The 19,283-nt window shown below is 42.3% G+C and overlaps 1 protein-coding gene across 1 annotated transcript in view; it reads left to right on the top strand.

The window, feature by feature from the left end:
- The window catches only part of SPON1 (spondin 1), a 243,942-nt gene that overhangs the window by 17,753 nt on the left and 206,906 nt on the right, over nucleotides 1–19,283 (top strand). Inside the window, exon 2 of the mRNA XM_033119673.1 lies at nucleotides 4,657–4,763. Coding sequence (XP_032975564.1) covers nucleotides 4,657–4,763 — 107 coding nt within the window. The remainder of the gene's footprint in view (nucleotides 1–4,656; nucleotides 4,764–19,283) is intronic.

Genomic DNA, 19,283 nt, shown 5'->3' with positions numbered 1-19,283 from the left:
CCTTCATATCTTTGCTGTTGTAAATAATGCTGCAATGAACATATGGATGAGCATGTCCCCTTGAAGTAGAATTTTGGATTTCTTCAGATAAATACCAAGAAGTGGGATTACTAGCCATTCTTTGTCTCTTGTTATGGTCTTTATTTTAAAGTCTATTTTGCCTGGTATAAGTATTGCTACCCCAACTTTTTTGTTTGTTTCCATTTTCATGCAATATCTTTTTCCCTTCCTTTGCTTTCAGTCAGACTATGTAAGGGTCTTGTTTTCTTATCCATTCAGCCCCACTATTTTTTGGTTGGAGCATTTAATCCATTTACATTGGAACTAATTGTTGATAGGTATGTAGTTATTGCCATTTTATTATTCATTTTATTTATTTATTTATTTATTTATTTATTTATTTATCTGTTTGTGTAATACTGGTGTGGTGGTATGAACTCCTTTAGCTTTTTCTTGCCTGGGAAGTTCTTTATCTGTCCTTTGATTCTAAATGATAGCTTTGCTGGGTAGCATAATCTTGGTTGTAGGTGCCTGCTTTTCATCATTTTGAGTATTTTTGCCAATTCCTTCTGGCCTATAAAGTTTCTGTTGAGAAAGCAGCTGACAGTCTTATGGGAGCTCCCTTGTAGATAACTAACTGCTTTTTTCTTGCTGCTTATAGGATTCTCTCTTTGTCTTTAACTTCTAGCATTTTAATTATGATGTGTCTTAGTGTGGGCCTCTTTGGGTTCATCTTGTTTGAGACTCTCTGCACTTCTTGGGCTTGTATGTCTGTTTCCTTCACCATGTTAAGAAAGTTTTCAGTCATTATTTTTTCAAATAGGTTTTCAATTCCTTGCTCTCTCTCTTCTCCTTCTGGTACCCCTATGATGCGAATGTTGGTATGCTTGATGTTGTCCCAGAAACCCCTTAAACTATTCTCATTTTTTTTCAGATTCTGTTTTCTCTTTGCTGTTCTGTTTAGGTGTCTTCTGCTACCTTATCTTCTAAATCGCTGATTCGATCCTCTGTTTCATCTAATCTACTGCTGATTCCCTGTAATGTATTCTTCATTTCCATTACTGTATTCTTTATTTCTCACTGGTTCTTTTTTGTGTTTTCTACTGCTATTTTTATGTTTCCTATCTCTTTGTTGAAGTTCTCCGTGACATCATTGAGCATCTTTATAATCAGTGTTTTGCACTCTGTGTCTGGTAGATTGCTTGTCTCCACTTTGTTTAATTCTTTTTCTGGAACTTTGTTCTGTTCTGTTATTTGGGACATGTTTCTTTGTGTCTCCATTGTGGCTGACTCCCTGTGTTTGTTTTTATGTACTAGGTAAGGCTGCTATGCCTCCCAATCTTAGTAGAGTGGCCTTATGTAGTAGGTGTCCTGTGGGACCCAGTTGTGTAGTCTCTCTGGTTACCTGAGCTGTGTGCTCTAGGTGTGTCCCTTGTGTGGGTTGTGTGTGCCCTCCTATTGAAGTTGAGCCTCGGTAGCTGTCTGCACATCAGTAAGAGGGATTGACCCTTGTGCTGATTTGTTGTGAGGACTGGCTGTGACTACAGTGGAGAAGCTGTGGTGCAAGGGCTGACCCTACAGAGCAGGATTTGCTTTAGCAGGGCTTTGGTTCCTACTCAGGCTGCCCTTTGTGTTTGTTGTTCTTGGAGATGACGGTGATGCTCTGGCTTGGTCTGAAGCTGGCCACTGAGTGTGCCAGACCTGGGGCCTCCTGGGAGGGGACCCACTGCAGGCCAAGTTTAGCCTCAGCCAGTGCCCTGCCCCCAGCCACCTGGTATAAGCCACAAAGCAATCTGCAGATGGCTGCCACCCATGCTGGGCTTGGAGGTGCCTGGAGAGGCCAATCTGCAAACCAAGACCAGCTGCTGCTAGTTCTGGGCTTAGGGCTGCTCAGCCAGAGGTGCAGGACATACCAAAGCCAGATGCTGCTTGTTTGTGTTTTGTGAATCTTTCAGAGATTTTAAGAAATCCCGCAGCTTGAGCTAAGATAGGTCATTTGTACAGAAAAGCCACTGGAAGTGGCTTTGGTGTGCCCGCAAGTTGGGTGCGGTGTGGTCTCAGGGAATCACTAGGGCAGGGTGGAAAGGTGATGGCCATTTTGATGGAGGCTCAGATATGGTTTCTGCCTGCATCTGCACACAGGGAAGGGGAGGGCTCAACAACAACAAAAAAACAATGACTTCTGCTAGCTCCTCCCTCAGGGATAAAGCTGCCCTTCCACCCTCACCCTGAAGTTAGTCAATTCAGTTCCTCCCACTATGTCCCTGGTGCCTTTCAAGCGGCTGCCCCAGTGCTGAACCTCAGAGTGAGTGAGTCCACCAGAGAGTAAGTCTGTGTGTGGGCCCTTTAAGAGGAACAACCTGGGACTGCAGCTGCCCTCCAGCTAACTCAACCACAATCTCCACTGGTTTTCACAGCCAAAAGTTATGCAGGCTTCTCTCCTCAGCACTGGAACCCTGGGCTGAGGAGCCTGGTGTGGAGCTGGGACCTTTAGCTCCTCTGGCGGGGACCTCTACAGCCAAGATATCCCTCCTGATTTTTAATGGTCACACATAAGTGTGGGACCAGCACATTCTGTGTCTCTGCTCCTACCACCAGTCTCGAGGATGTTTCTTCTGTATGTCCGTAGTTGTAGGGCTTCGGTACAGCTTGACTTCAGGCAATTCTCAATGACAGGTGTTCTGCAGTTTAGTTGTTACTGATGTAGTCCTGAGAGGAGGTGAGCACAGCATTTACCTACTTCACCATCTTGACCAGAAATCAATTAAATAATTTTTAACTTAATCAACACTTGTGGAATACCCATACTATGATGAATATAGTCAATATGGGCAATCATAGGTGGAATGTTAAACTGGGGAGGAGATTTGGCCCTAAGTCTGCCTCTGGGTGGTCTTACTATTATACTTGGAGGGTGTCTGTTGACCTCTCTGTGTCTTTGCTTTGTTTCCTATCTGTGAAGTTGGAAGACTGGACTGGAGGGTTCTTGGGATAGTTTGAGGCTCTGAAAGTCTATAATTCTTTGTTTAAAGACCAGAATCTTAACATGTTCATCAGGCAGTAAAGTAATTTAAACCTCGATTTATATGAATTTCAAGAAACTTGAATTGCAAGTCTATTAGATGCCATGCTCTCTGCTAGGTGCTTGGGATACAAAGAGAATTAAAATTCAGTCCCTCTCCAGCATTAACTCACAGTCTAGTGAAGAAGGCAGGTAAAAAGAGAATTGCAATTCAGTGCAAAATTACAATAAAGGATTTCTATCTCAGGAGATTGGGGATACAAAGGGAGGGGTGACCATCTTTGCTGAGAAAGAAGGCCCTTATCAAGATTTCAATGAAAACATTCTTCTCTGGGTAAATGCGAGAAGGAAAAGTATAATGTAAATTCATAACTCCAGTTGCTATAACAAAACCCCACAATATAACTTTATTTCCAGTTTTTGCAAGGTCCAATATGGATATCTCTGGTCAGTGAGTGATTCTTTGTGTGGTTATTCAGAAGCCCAGGTTCCTTCCATCTTGAGGCTCCTCCTGGGACATCAGAGTCCTCTGCTTGATCCCCTGCATTCAGCAGACAGAGGCAGGAGAGGGAGAGTGGAGGATCACATGGGAAGTTTGTAGGGGTTCGAAGTGGCATGCCTCGTGTCTGCCATGCTTTCCACTGGCAGTACTGGGGAACAAGCAGATCTTACTGCAAGGGAAGCTGGGAATGTGGTCTAGCTGAGTGCCCAAAAGAAAAAGGAAGTGTGTTTTGGAGAACACACAGCAGTCTCTGCGAGTTTGTGCTGTGAGCAGCTAGATTTCCCTTGGGCCAATCTAGTGGAAGTGTAACATTAGATAACTTTCAAGATTAGAGTTGTTCACCAGGGACTATATTTATCAAATCATGGTTACTGGGAGACAACTCAGCACAGCTGTGGTTGGTTCAAGAATTCCCAAGTGAGGTAGCAGTTCAACTATCTACCATGTTGCCCTGAAAATAAGACCTAGCTGGACCAATAGCTCTAATGTGTCTTTTGGAGCAAAAATTAACATAAGACCCAGTCTTATTTTAATATAAGACTGGGTATAATATAATATAATATAATATATAATATAATATAATATAATATATAGTAGTACCTCAGTTTTTAATGTCTCCGTTGACAAACATTTCAGTTTACGAATGCCATAAACCTGGAAGTAAATGCTTTGGTTTTCGAACATGCCTCGAAAAGTCGAACACGTCACATGGCTTCCGCCGAGTGCACGATCCTGAGGCCTAGCTGTCGGCTGTTTTCCAACGTTTCAGAACTCAAACATTCTTCTGGAATGGATTACGTTTGAAAACCTAGGTACCACTGTAATATAATATAATATAACATAAGACCGGGTCTTATATTAATTTTTGCCAAAAGATGCATTAGAGCTGATGGTCTGGCTAGGTCTTATTTTCAGGGAAACACGGTAGTAGGTTCTGAAATGTAATAGGGAGCTAGGTGAAGAAAGTGAGAGTTCATTACTTAACTGGACAAGTCTTTCCCGTTATCCTCCTGTCTGCTTCCCTTCTAACCCACATCTGGGATGTTAATGGAGAACTCATGTCCATCCACTTTACAAATGGAAGACAATTTATTTTTATGCTTATAATCTGTCTACTTCTCTCTCTCCACAGTGACGCTTTCGGCTGCTACTCCCTCCTACTTCAGAGGATTCACATTAATTGCTCTCAAAGAGAACAGAGAGGGTGATAAGGAGGAAGACCATGCTGGAACCTTCCAGGTAAGACCCTTTCTGGGCTTATCCAGTGTCCCTCATTGCCCTGGTAGGTAGAAACCAAGTGAAAGGCGAACAACCTGAGAAGCCTTAGTACAATGAGAGGTGCAAGTATCGGAGGTGGCTTCTCATGGAGTTCCTTTGACCACTGGCCAGGCTGGCCAGGTCCACTTGAAAGACCCATAATGAGTAGGCAGCAAATGCCTCAAGCCTACCTTAAAGCCTTTGGGGTTGGCCAACACGCAGGGCTCTTCTCTGGGCTCACAGTATGTTCAGGCAGCAGACAGTCCAGTGTGGTGAGAGCTCTTGGAACCCTGGCGAGGCCCCGCTGTCTTTCCTGCACAGCCATTTTGTGATTGACTGGCAATTCTCAAGTGTAAATGGAACAAGAGTTTAGGATGGCCAGACTGGAGGGAGTTCAAAGCACAAGAGAAAGACTATGAAGGGAATGGAGGGATTGATTTATGAGGGAAGATTAAAAGAATTAAACGTGTTTTGCTTGGCTAAATGAACAGGGCTGAGTTTAAGAGGTGGTGATGGTCCTTAAATGTCAGTCCTCGCAGAGCAACCTTCTCCAGGGGAGGCTTCGTTTGACTTTGTACAAAAGGGCACAGCATAACGAAAGTGGGTCACGAGAAGAAAGGGAATCTCAAAGGCAAGGGCCCTGACAGTGAGTCATATTTTACTGTGGAATATTCTTCCAAGTGGCGGGAACATCATTCCCTTTCAGAGGTTTAAAAAGAGACCGGCAAGTTGTCAGAACATGTCCCAGAAGGACTGGGGTGATCCTAGGAGGGGGCCTGGCTAAATTTGCTGTAACCATTTCTCATCTCAAGTATCCATTGTTCTGGGATCCATTTTTATCTGGCATTTGCAAACTCAGAATCAAAAAAGAAAACTCAAGAAGAATAATTATACCCAGTGCTGGCTGCTGGGGACTCTGATATAATTTGTGGGTTTCACAGAGAACCCAGCCCCAAAATATCTTCCCCATCCAAAGACGTCTTTTAATCCCTTGAGGCCAGGTTATAATTTTGAATCCTGTGATTTAAAAAATGTCCATTGTTTAGGATTCTGGGCTTCTGGCCTAGTGGGTCTGTTAATTCCACGCTCATTGTAATGTCCTTCTCTACCTAGATGGCAGGAGCTTTCTTGGCATGTATCTGAAGGAGTTACCCAATAATAATTCTAACGACAGCCAATATTTCTGGGGTACTTGCCATAATACAGGCACTAGGTTAAGTGCTTCACCTTATCTTGGCTTATCTTAATTTAATTAGCTTGCTTTATCTTAGTTTAATTCTCAAAATAACCAAGTCACTAGGAACTATTATCTCTATATTATAGATCGGGAAAATGAAACTAGAGAGACTAAATCGTTTGCCTAAAGGGATAGTAAATAGTAAGGCCAGGCTCCTCCATTAGGTGTCTGATTCCAGAGACTAAATCGCTTCCCTATAGTACTGAATAAGCTCCTGGCATGGGTGTGTTTGGACAGTATATCAGTAAGGTTGTCATTACAGGGAAAGGAAGATTCATGCATGCATTCAGTCCGTAAGACATTAAAGTATATTCCCCTTGTCCTGGTTGTGCTAATTTATTGGAGGTGTGGATGATTTATAAGATTTGGGCAGCTGAGACATCCGGATACCTGAGTGTCAGGTGGGGTCAAGTTCTAAGAAGGGAAAAGGTGAGGAGTGGGATGGGGGAATGTGATCTTAATCGTCACCCTAACAAAATTTATCTGCTTTAAAATGATGCTTAGAGGCATATACCGAAAAGAGTTGGATGAAAGGACTCGAACAGATATTTGAACACCCATGTTCATTGCAGCATTAGTCACAATACTCAACATCCATTGATGAATGAATGGAGAAACAAAATGTGGTCTATACATACAGTGGAATATTATTCATCCCTAAAAAGGAAGGAAATTGTGACACGTACTTTAACATGGATGAACCTCGAAGACATTGTGCTGAGTGAAATAAACCAGTCACAACAGGACAAATGTTGTATGATTCTACTTACATAATTTGACCTAGAGTCGTCAAATTCATAGAGACTGAAAGTAGAGTGGTGGTTGCCAGGGGAAGCTGAAGAGGGGAAAACAGGGAATTATTGATGAACAGGTTTGGAGTTTCAGCTTGGGAAGTTGAAAAAAGTTCTGGAGATACTCATAGATGGTGGTGGTGATGGTTGCACAACAATATGAATATACTTAATGAATGTTATATGCATTCTACCACAATTAAAAAAAAAATGATGCCCAAGTGAGGCCTGCTGGGGACATGATGTAGAGTTAAGCCTGTGGGGACATTGCTTCTTTCTTTAATGCTATTCTCTTTTAATTCAATGGATTGATAGTCCTTTCCAACTCACTGTTTCTCCTCAACTAAATCTTGGTCCTTGTAACTGGTTGGTGAATAGAGGGCCCTGCTCACAGTGGGCAGTGAGTAAATGTTTGTTGAATGAATAAGTGAACGAATTATTCTTTTTACTAGTGTCCAGAACTCAGTCCTATATGGAATTGTTTCAGAACTCCTACGTTAAGCATACTCCCTTTTTCCTTCTCTTGGAACTTCTGACATCCTTTCTTGTTACACCTCAGTAGTTCTCAGAGTGTGTTCTCTGTACCAGCAATATCAGCACCATCTGGGAACTTATTAGAAATACAAAATGTCAAGCCCCACCCAGACCTGCTGAATCAGAAGCTTCACAGGTAGGGCCCCCACAACCTGTGTTTTAACAAGCCCCCAGGGTGAAACTAATGCACGCTCCCGTTTGCGGACCAGTGCTGAGAGGAGATTCAGCCCATCCAACACGAACTTCTTCATCATCAAATAAACATATCGGTCTGCTCCTATCTATCCTCTCACTGCTTCCGCCAGCCCCAGAGGGATCGAAGTAGGAAACAAATATGAAAAATGCCTAGCCTACAATAATAATGCTGTGTGCCATATGCTGTTCAGAGTGGTTTACATTTATTAACTGATTTAATCCTCGGAGCAACACTATGAGATAAGCTTTATTGTCCTAGTTTTTACAGATGAGGAAATTGTGGCACAGAGCATTTAAGAACTTCCTTAAGCCCAGTTAACCCTAAGTGATAAAGCTGGGATTCAAACCTAATCAGCCTGGCTCCAGGTCCCTGCTCCCAACCATGGTGTACACTGCCTCTCAATGTGTACATGCGGAGTGAAAAAGTGAGGTGTACTCTGACTTTTTTTATGGTGGGAGTTTCTGTGCCAGAGGCTTTATATACATTATCCTACTTAATTTTTGTAGCAGTCTTGTGAGGTCAGTATTGTTATCCCTATTTTACAGATGACGACACTGAGTCTCTAAGGGGTTAAGTAAATTGACCAAAGTAATCCAACATCTACAGGGACACAGGAGGGGCAAACAATGTACCAGTGATTTTTTTCACACATCTCACCACCTCTGCGCTGCTTCGTGCATTAAACACACACTACACTGCATTCCCGTCATCTCAGATATTAGAGGGTGAGGCATCATAGCTCATGCCTCCATCTTTCCTCTCCTGCTTTAGACCTGGTGGTCTCTATGCTCTCTCCCTAACAGCCTAGCGTAAAAGTCTCTCTCTGTACCAAAGCTGTCATTTTTGGAATCACACATTAATCATCAGTATTGACTGTGTCTTCTATGTGCCGGGCACAGAGGTAGGCACTGGGGATACGATGGTGAGGAAAACAGAGATGGTCTTGCCTTCATGGAGCATATAGTGTCCTCTTTGTAATTGTACCTTCAATTACCTTTGCTGCCAATAAGCATGGTAGTAAGTCAGCAAGTCATCCGTTAGAACATGAGCAGATGATCAGAAATTACAAATGCCATTGACATTTTTAAAATATATATGAGGTCGGACAATTAAGTTTGTGAACTCATTCTAGAAAAAGTGCTACATACCTCACTGCTGAATATCACTATGGTCACCTTCGAAGTACTCCCCTTGGGAAGGTATTCACCGAGGCCAGCACCTAGTCCACCCTTCAAAGCAATTTTGGAACTTTTTCTGGAATGGCCGTCAGAGCTGTCATCGTATTACCCTTGGTGTCCTGAATGTCATCAAAATGTCTTCCTTTCAATATTTCCTTTATCTTCGGATAAAGAAAGGAGTCACTGGGGGCAAGTCAGGTGAGTAGGGAGGGTGTTCCAATACAGTTATTTGTTTACTGGCTAAAAACTCCCTCACAGACAGTGCCCTGTGAGCTGGTGCATTGTCGTGATGCAAGAGCCATGAACTGTTGGTGAAAAGTTCAGGTCATCTAACTTTTTCATGCAGCCTCTTCAGCACTTCCAAATAGTAAACTTGGTTAACTGCTTGTCCAGTTGATACAAATTCATAATGAATAATTCCTCTGAAACCAAAAAAGGTTAGCAACATCGTTGCAACAAGTTCACGAACTTAATTGTCATTCATACATAGCGATTAACAAATATTTAGATATACTTTGTTAACACCCTCACTCTAAATATGATGGCTTTGAGGACTTAACATCAATAACAAAATTCTAATACTCTTTAAATCTGGTTAAAGATAACATCGTCTGTTCTAAATCACTGTTCTGCGAGTGAGTGATTTTGCTTCTAATGGAGTAATTTTGCTTCTAATTTTTCTTCACACAGAAAATAGACTCACCAAGTACAAACACAGCGAAAGTGAACTTTAATACCCTTTAGATTCGGTGGGAAGGGACTGGGGCAGCTTGATACCAGGAGGGTAAGGGTTACAACTCCCCGCTCCAGCAGAGGGCCTGAGAGGTGGGGCTGCCTTCTCTGCTTCCAGTGGCTAGTCCAGCGTGACAGCATTGGCCCAGAACTAGGGGATCTGTCTCTGGCTGCCAGACTGGAGAGACACAGGAATCTTTCTCTGATGAGCTGGTTGGGTGTACTCATGGTTAATTGAAAATGACAAGGAATTCAGGGCTGGACCGCCTGTACAAAAGTAACCCACCCAACCTTTAAAATTGCATTGCTAAAAATGAATTGCTCCCTGGAATGCTCACAGCCCAGCCAACTGCCTGGCTCACTCTTCTGCCTCCTTCAGGTCTCTGCTCCCTTTCCCAGGGAGGCTGTCCCGATCACCCTATTTGAAACTCATCCCCCCTCCCACCCCTGAACTGGACTCCCTATCCCTCTTCCCCACTTATTTTTTTCCCACTGCCTTTATTGCCAGCTGATGTGCAATCTGTTCTCCTTGTTGACTTGAGTATTACCTCTTGCCTTCCACTGAACTATAAGCTCCCTGAGACAGGGATTTTCATCTGTCCTGTTTGCTGCTGTTCTCCCAGCACCTCAATCTGCACCTCACACAGAGTAGGCACTCAAATACTTATGGACAGAATTTTAACGTGCTAACTTGTAATACTATTGCTTTCTTTAATTTTAATTTAAGGCCTATAATGCATCAGCTAGTTTACGTAACAGTCTGTCAAGCAAAGGAAGAAAGACTCATTATAAGGGGATGATTGTCTGAGAAGATCCCTTATCAATACCATACAAACAAGTATTTTTTAATAGCTAATTATTCCATATTCTTAATTCCCTATTTCTAAACTATTTTCATTATCTCTTCATTAACAATAAATATTTATTAACATTTAATGCGTTCTGAGCCACGTGAGAAGCTAAAAGAGTTTTTGACACTTTTCTAAAAATAAAATGCTATTGCAAGCTTGTTCCTAGGAATTCTTAGTTTATAAGATAGCTCGTGTTATAGTTACCTAAGCTTAGTCATGCACCTTATAAGATATTAGGAATTTTCCATCTGCCTTTCACTATTATAAATAATGGAGTAAAAACAGTTTCTTGCATAAAACGTTTTTCTTTATTTGGTATTATTTGCTAGAATACATTGCCAGAAGTGTAATTACAAGTGCAAAAGGTATGGGCATTTTTATGTTTTTGATGTGTATTGCAAAGGTGATTCCCTTCACTGCCCCCCACACACAAAAAATTTTTTTTCACTCAGCACTCTTTTCAACAACTTGAATATGGGCATCCCATTATGGTAGCCACACCCACTGATATGAAGGGAAGCATATATTTCCATATCAGGATTGGGCATCACAAGCTATGGGCAGGTCAACTTAATGGACCAACTCTAGCAAGATGAAAGCTAATACAGGAGCCCAAAAAGTCACCTACTTAGATGCAAATCACCACGCGCACAAGTACAAGAAGAGAGACTTGGATTTGTGACAGCATATTAAACAAACAACAATAAAAATACCCCAGGATTTTTAGTTACCTGTAAGTTCAGAATGAGTCAATCATGAGCTAGAACTACAAAAACTGATGAGGTCTTAGAATGAGTCATAGGAGCCAGATTATTTTGTGGGACTCTTAATCCATCCTAAGAGAGCCCACAGTACTCTCTTTGTCTAGAGAGCACACCTTTCTAGTGAACAAATATGACAGTGTAAAATATACAGTGTTTTCATTCATTCATTTGTTCGTTCATTTGTTCATTCAAATATTGCCACAGCATTCATAACACCTTGTACTTTTCCTTCAGAATGGTTATTAGAACTTATAATTATGTATTTGTTTACAGGATTGTTTAATGTTGCTGTGCCCCCAAACTGTAGGTCAAAGCCAAGTCTACTTTGCTCACTATTGTATTTCTAACAACTAACCCTGTACTGGCACATGGTGCACACTCAATAAACATTAGCTGAAACGAATTCATGAAAGCGCTAATTACCAGCTCTGTGAAAGGCAATGTACTAGGCTCTGAGCATATGGAGATGAATAATTAAGGCACAGTTCCTGGTGTTAGGTGGTCAAGATTTACAGCAGCACTTTCCAATGCTGGTATGCTACATACTCTGGTGAATTACAAATGGGTTATAGGAGAGCCTAGATATTTATTTCTTTAGATATTGGGATAGTTTCATCTGTTTACTCTAGGGAAACACTATTATTTCCTGTGTGTGACATAGAGTAAAGAGACTCGTATAGAAAGAACTCTATGGAAGCATGCTAGGTGCTATAACTGCTGCATGTGTGCAAATAAGAAAACAATTATTTGCAGCAAGTGAGGAGTGAGTGATGATTTGGAAGGATGCAAAGAACATTGCTAGAGATGATGATAACTTCTGAGTTGTCTCTTTGGGTGGTTGAAGTTTGCAGGTGGACAAGGGGTAAAGGTGAAGGGTATGTGTGAAGACCACGCCACTCTTTCCTCACACCTCTGTTTTAAAACTTGCCCTATTTTAATGTTTCACTATATCTTTTTTGATAAGTGCATAGAGCCCAGCCAGGGCACAGTAAAAGTTTTCTTAAATGAATGAGTGAATAAGTGAACCAGGGGATGCATGACATGCTATGCTTCCCCTTCCCTCAGGAACTCACTGGGTGTAAAATGCCTCTGTGGAACTGTGATCCTAAAAGACCCATCAAAAGAACACATTTTAAAAGCAATGTCAATACCTATTGTTTGACAGTTAGTTTTCTTTTTTTTTAATTGCTATCTAAAACATTTGTAAGAAGAGTGAGAAGCAGCATGCCATATGAGTACCTCGGGTAGACATTGGGTCCTCAGGCTTCATAGCCCTGGTCTCTGGTGCCTGCTACCAGGAAGGATGAAAAACAGTTTTCTTCCAAGCAGGCAAGCTCTGAGTCTGGGAACCAGACGCCTTATGGGGACTTGAGCATCACTTCTCAACACAGCACACCCTTGTTTTATGTTGAAAAATGCAGAAAAGGATAGAGAAGGATAAAGAAGACCTAAAAATACATCATTTTATAACCTTGAGATAGATAATCACTATTAACATTTGGGTACATTTTCTTCCAGATTTTAAATATATATATTCGTATACGTGATTTTTCAACATTTTGGAACCATACTATATGTAGGGTCTTATGACCAGTTTTATTTTTGTGAACATTGTATTATGAGCATATTTCAATGCAATTAAATATTATTCCACAGCATGAATTTTAATGGGTTTATAGTACTCCACTATACTGTTGAATTATAATTTATTCAACCATTCCTTTATTGTTGAGCAAGACAGGTGGTTCCAGTTTTCCTTTTTCTTTTTACTCATTAAAAAAAAAATGGCAATGAACACTATAACTCATAATCTGTCAGCATGCATGAGCATATTCTTCTTATTAATTTCCAGAATTAAATTACAGGGTCAAACTAAAGTGTTTCTCTCTGTCTCTCTCTTTCTGTGTGCATGCAAACACACACACAGGTATATATATATATAATTAGCTCCTCTATTTCTAGCAGTAGTCATCAGGAATTTGACAGTGTCAGTGACGGGCACACAGGTTATTGTGACAGCAGAAAACTTCCTCCTCCAAAAGGACCATATATCTCATTATTCTTCTAATTCTACCTTAGCTTTTCAGTTTAGATAAGAGTATGTGGAACGAACATAGGTTTTGGGAACCAGCAGATCTGGGCTCAAATTCTGCCTCTACCAGCTGAGTGAAGAAGTAGCTTAATTTTGAGCATCAGATGAGATAATTTATGTAAAATGCCCAACACAGTGCCTGAACATGAAGGACCCTCAGTTAATGTCTCTTCCTTCTGAGCCATCAGCCTAGGGTGCCCCTTCCACGTCTCTGTGTCAGATGGCTCACGAACTCCATTTTCTGTGGACGTGGGCAGTCATCTGAGCTTGGGTATAACTGACCAGCTGTCTGTACCACTCTACCAGGTGAGGGGAGATACAGGCTTCTCTCATTCTTTCTCTCTTTACTGTAACGTGATTTTGAAGTTTATAAAGTAAAATGAAAAATTTCGGTACCACTAGGTACATGATATACTGTAAATAAAAATAAAACTCTATTCAATGTGAATGCTAGGTGTTTGGCTAGCCTCTATTACTGGCTTTGTGACCTGCTGTCACAAAGCAGTATCACTGCAAATGGGGTTCAAATTATACCTTGACAAAGCCTGCACCCCCGGGGATGAACAGGTAGAAGAAACCACAGTCATCAGCTCCAGGTACTGAGTCTAGTTGGTTCATTTACTTTAATTCTCTCGCTCTCAGCTGTACATTCCATGAGAACAGGGACTGTTTCTTCACGAAAGCACATCCAGTGCTGGGTGCAGTGCCTGCCACGCAATGAGTGCTCAGTAAATATTTGCCAAATCAATTAATCAATCTCCTGTCGGTTTCAGACCCATCCCATGAGGTGGACACTAGTATTATCCCCATCTTACAGGCCACATAACATGGAGCGAATTGAAAATGTGACAGAGGGCACAGAGCCAGTAAAACCTACCAGTAAAACACAGCCAGTAAAAATCAAGGATTACAACACCTGAGGCCTGTGCCATTTTCTCTGTTCAGCACCCTTTATAGCTCCACAGGCAGATGTGTGGGAGAGACAGACAGAAATCTACTACTTGGTCCCCTGAAATCCTTTCTCGGTTATGCCAGGGATCACACCAGGTTTATCCTCTCACAGATCCTCATCCTCCAAGTCTCAGCCCTTCACGTGCCTCCTCCTCTGTGTTTCCTGACTCTCACATCTTACTTTCATCACATGTGCCATCCGCGCCCCCTACCTGATCTCTGAGCTCTCAAACTCTTGGAACATCCCTTTATCCTACTTCTTCAGTTACTGTGTGGCCCTGATATGTTAAATCCCTATTCCCTTACAAGATCTGCAAAGAGGCAGAAATCTGGCCCTCAGACATCTCTGTATTCCCACGGTCTCACCGAGGCTTGGCATACTGGCCAATTGATAAATATTTTCCAAATTGATGGATGACTGCTGCTGGAATTTCTGGCCCTACCCACTTGTTGCTGGCATTAGTCGGTCTCATGCTTTCTTGCATGGGAACTAGCATTGTTTCCACATCTATTTTTCTAAAGGTCTGGAAGTCATTTTCAAACACATTATAGAATTGTTTAGCAAACAATATGTAACTTTTACTGCCCCAAAGGACCTTTATCACATACGTATTAAGTAGCTTAAAAAATGCCAATAAGTCATTGTGTGGCTTTGCAATCCCTCATCTTTAAAATGGGAACAATGAACATCCATGAAGGAGCTAACTACTTTATGGGATAGATTTTAATTCTGGTTTTACGAACACTTAAGCCATCATGTTTGCTTTTTAAAATAGAGTTAATCCAAAAAGTGTTGGTTGGAAGGAATTCCCATCTACCTACCATGTGCTTACTAAGCCACAACTTGCAAATCCCACTCTTGTGCAATTACCTTCTTGGAATAAAGTTCAAGACCTTAGTTTTTTGCCTTGCTCAATTGATTATTCATCATGGCCCATCTCTCCAGTATTTCAAGATTCTTATAGATTTGGCGTCTTTTATCCAGCATAATTAATCACTGTCCTCACAGCCTTATGTCGTTTGCAGATTGAATGAGTTTGTATCCTCAGCTAAGCCACTGATGCATGCTTCAGGGATTTTGTGTTTCCTCTGCCCTCTATCCAGATGCTTTGCCCCCGATATCTTTAAGTCTCGTTCCCTCACTTCTTTCAGGTTTCTGCTGAAACATCATTTTTGTCAAATAGTCCATTTCAGAACACATTATAAAACAAAATGCCCATCACTCTTAATCCCACTTATCTTGCTTTAGTTTCCTTTATTTGATTTATCACCACCTGACACGCTATGTGCTTGCTGGCTTATTAGCCATTGGAGGGACATTGCTTTGTTCAGCATCATCACAGTGCCTGGCACATAGTAGGCATTTAATAAATAGCTGTCGATTTCTTAGGTGTGCCTTTTTGAATTCAGCCTTAAAACAAGCTGTTGTTTGTGGCAATGACTCGCTGGTAAAGGCAAGGAATCTGGCGCCCTCTCTCAGCCCCTTTCTTCCCCAAAGTCAGCAGACATCCAGGGCTTCTTCACATGGCCCCATGTGAGGACACACATGCTCTCACACACCTCCTGACCTTTTCCCAAAGTAGCATGTTCTTGTACTGCTGCCTTTTTGGATCCTAGTATAGGACTTTGCCTGAATCCCAATTTAATTTTTTCATCTTATTGGAAACATAGCCACTTTGTGCTTATACCTCAGGCCGGTACTTAGAGAAAGTCACACAGCAGTGCAGACTGGTAGATATGGAGACATTGTCTTAGTTTCCTAGGGCTGTTGTAACAAATGAGCACAAACTTGGTGGCTTAAAACAACAGACATTTATTCTGTCACAGTTTTGGAGTCCAGAAGTCTAAAATCAGTTTCACTGGGCCAAAATTGAGGTGTCAACAGGACTCCACTCCCTCGGGGGCTCTAGGGAGAATCTGTTCCTCTCCTCTTCCATTTCTGACGGCCGACAGAAGTCTTAGGCTCATGGCCGCTTCGCTCCAGTCTCTGCCTTCGCCTGCACATGGCCTTCTGCTCTGTGTGTCTCTCTCAAAACTCCCTCTGCTTCTCTCTTTTAAGGATACACGTAGTTGCATTTAGGGTCCACCCATGTAATCCAGGATAAATGCCTTTTCTCAAGATCCTTAAATTAATCTCATATTTTGCCATAGGAGGTTATATTCACAGGTTCTGGAGATTAGGGAATGAATATATTTTGGGGGGATATTTTCTGGCTACCACACACATCCACTTAGGATCACGGACCTTGGAGGGCCTTCAATCTGGCAATCTGACTAAATTACTCTGGAAGGTTCTCTCTCCCTCATCCCTAATGCTGATTTTTCTCTAATTTCTCACTATTCTCTACCTTTTTTCATATCGCTCTCATCAAATGACCTTGTGTCTTTCTCTATAGGAAAAAAATAAAATAAAAAGGAAATCCCTTGACCAGAATTACTAAACATGTTGGTATCAAATTAATAAACCTCCCTGCCTTTTTCCTCACTGTCCCTCCTACCAAAATAATGGAATATGAATAATCTGTCCTCCTAAGGCCAAAGCCTCTACTTAGGCTCTGGGTACAACCCTCTCCTACCTTCTCAAGAATCTTAAACGGCCACTAACCCCTTCTCTCTTTCGTAGAGTCAGTCTTTTCCTCTCAATTAGATCCTTCCCATCAGCTCAAGTTTCATAACTCTTTCTCCATGAATCTCCCTTCTTAAAATAACAACAACAAAATCTCCCAGTCAACAGAAACTCCACCCTCCGACCAATCCATCACTAAGTCTTACCGATTGTACCTCCTAAGTATCATTCTAATTCACACGCTTCTGTCCTTCTCAGCCTAGTCTTAGTCCAGTCTGTTGTCATGTAGCCCTGGACCATCACAGTGACCTCCCTGCACCCACTGTTGCCACCTCACAGTAGTTCTGCTGAGCGCCCTTCAGTGCTCTGTATGACCAGTATGTCAGTTCCATGGCCAAGACTGTTTCATTCTCTGCTGTACTCCCCGTGTCACTGACCAGCATCTAGAAAAGTGCCTGGTACATAGTAAGTGCTCAGTAAATGCTTGTTGAAAGTAGTCAATTTATTACTAATTTCAGGAAGAAGGCAAAGTTTCTTGACAGCTTAAAGGTTTGGCCACCACTTCTGTCTCTTCTCACATCATTTCCCTCTTGTTTCCTGGGCTCATACTTGCACTGGTCTTCTGTACTCAAGTTCCCTCCTGTCCTAGGGTCTTTATAAATAAATGTTTTTCATTTTTTGGAACACTCAACCCATCTTTTCCTATGTAATACTGACTCAGTCTTCAGATCTCAGCATATATATTGCAAGTTGCTTCTTTGGAAAAACTTTCCTCAGCACCTTTATTTGCTCTTATAATGCTCTCAATTGCACACATATCTTTACTTTGTAGAAAATTACTCAGCTATAATTGCATTCTTGTTTGATGGCTGTCTGATTAAAGGCTCTCTTTCCGCCAGAAGAGAATGGGGGGCATTATATTCCTAGTGCTTAGCGTGTTGTCTGACACACAGATGCTCAATAAATAAGTATTGCGGGAATAAATGAATGGATAATGGAATAATGCCAGGGCTCAGAGCAGATACAGGAAGAGGAGAGAGTTTGGTGCAAAACTCAGTTTTGCAAATGTTAGAAGGCCCAGCAGATAATTTAGTTGGAGTGGTTCACTGTCGGTTGGAAATTTAGATTGCGAGCTCAAGATGGAGAGTTCAGACTGAATATTTAGATTTCAACAGTTGGTGAAACCATGGTTGACAGAAAGATTGGAGATACAAGAGGATTAGCATCTGGAGATGAGAGGGTTAAGAGCAGACTGGAAGCTCAGTTTGGAAAGGAAGAGGCACATATGTGAAAGATGGATGTGGACACAGATAGGTGTGGAGATGGAAGGAAGGGGAGAATTTGAGGGGGACATGAAGCAGAAGGTGAGACCAGATGAAGAGGAAGGAAGGGCTGGGGTAGAAAGGGGAGAACTTTAGATTGACGGAGAGGAGGAAAGCTCCTGCTGACATAGGCCGGTAACCTACATGAGCGAAGTGTGTGTGTGCCCGCTTGTGTGTATGTGCACATGTGCATGTGTGTGGGTAAACATGATCACACTGTTCTCAACATGAACTCGTTTCTCAAGAGATTACTGTGCATGTGTTCACAGCTACCCAAACTCAATGAGGCAGGTAAGCCAGATGTGATGATATTTCTTTTCTAGATGCAACATTAAGTTGGATTCATGTCCTATGCCTCTGCTCTGTCCACCGCACCACACCATCTCACCCTGCTCTAGTCGACCTGTCTGGGCTTGAGGATGTGTTACTGTCATCTTTCAGCATTTCAATCTCCTGCCGATACAACTGGCCTCCCGCCAGAGGAATAGAACGTCCTTGGTAAATGGCATTATAATAGGATCTTAGCTTTAAGAAATCCTGATGTTTCTTGGAACCAACCATTCTCTGTCTTTAATGGAGAGCCCTTAAGAATCAATTCTTTTCTCCTAATTCATACGCATGATCAGGGTAGATCAGGACCAACATATTACGCATAGAATGTGACCCAAGTCCAGGGAGCTGAATGTGAGGAACACATGCAGCCCCAGAGCGGATCTCAGCCCCTCTGCTCCTCTGCATGGGTGTGCATTCAGCTCAAGAAGCCCAGAAGAAAGAACATTTGACTCTACTGAGGGTATGCGTGTGAGCCAGAAACATAACGCGTGGAAAGCGCTTAGCGGACTCTGGCCGGTCAACAGTAGATGAATGTAGGACGGTGAGGTATCACCAACGGCCTCAGCAGTTGAAAGTCAAATCACGGAGACCTTATAGAGGCCACACGTGGGAATTAGTCAGTGGCTCTTCCCTTCCTTACCCTGAGCCAAATTAAGCTTTGAGTCAAATTATCTGACTTACTGAATCAGGCTCAGCGCTTGCTGGACAGCTTTCCAGAGGCTCAACACTCAGTGCTCCCAACCCCTCACCTGGTAACACAAAGCTGCAAAGCCTCCTCGTGCCAGCAGTGATTGCAGCCCCAGAGGACCCAGCCCTGCGCACAGGCACCTTCAAGTCCAACACCCACCCTGACGTTTCACCCAGGGCCCCAGGACCCAGATGGGGACGTTGGCATTGTGCCACAGCAGTGTTTCCTGTGATTCTACCTGGTGGGGAGGGGTCAGTTTTGACCCAG

This window comes from Rhinolophus ferrumequinum, chromosome 11 (assembly GCF_004115265.2).
Source record: "Rhinolophus ferrumequinum isolate MPI-CBG mRhiFer1 chromosome 11, mRhiFer1_v1.p, whole genome shotgun sequence".
Classification (NCBI taxonomy): Eukaryota; Metazoa; Chordata; class Mammalia; order Chiroptera; family Rhinolophidae; genus Rhinolophus; species Rhinolophus ferrumequinum.
Note: the sequence above shows the minus strand (reverse complement) of the source record. Positions and strands in the feature narration are given on the sequence as shown.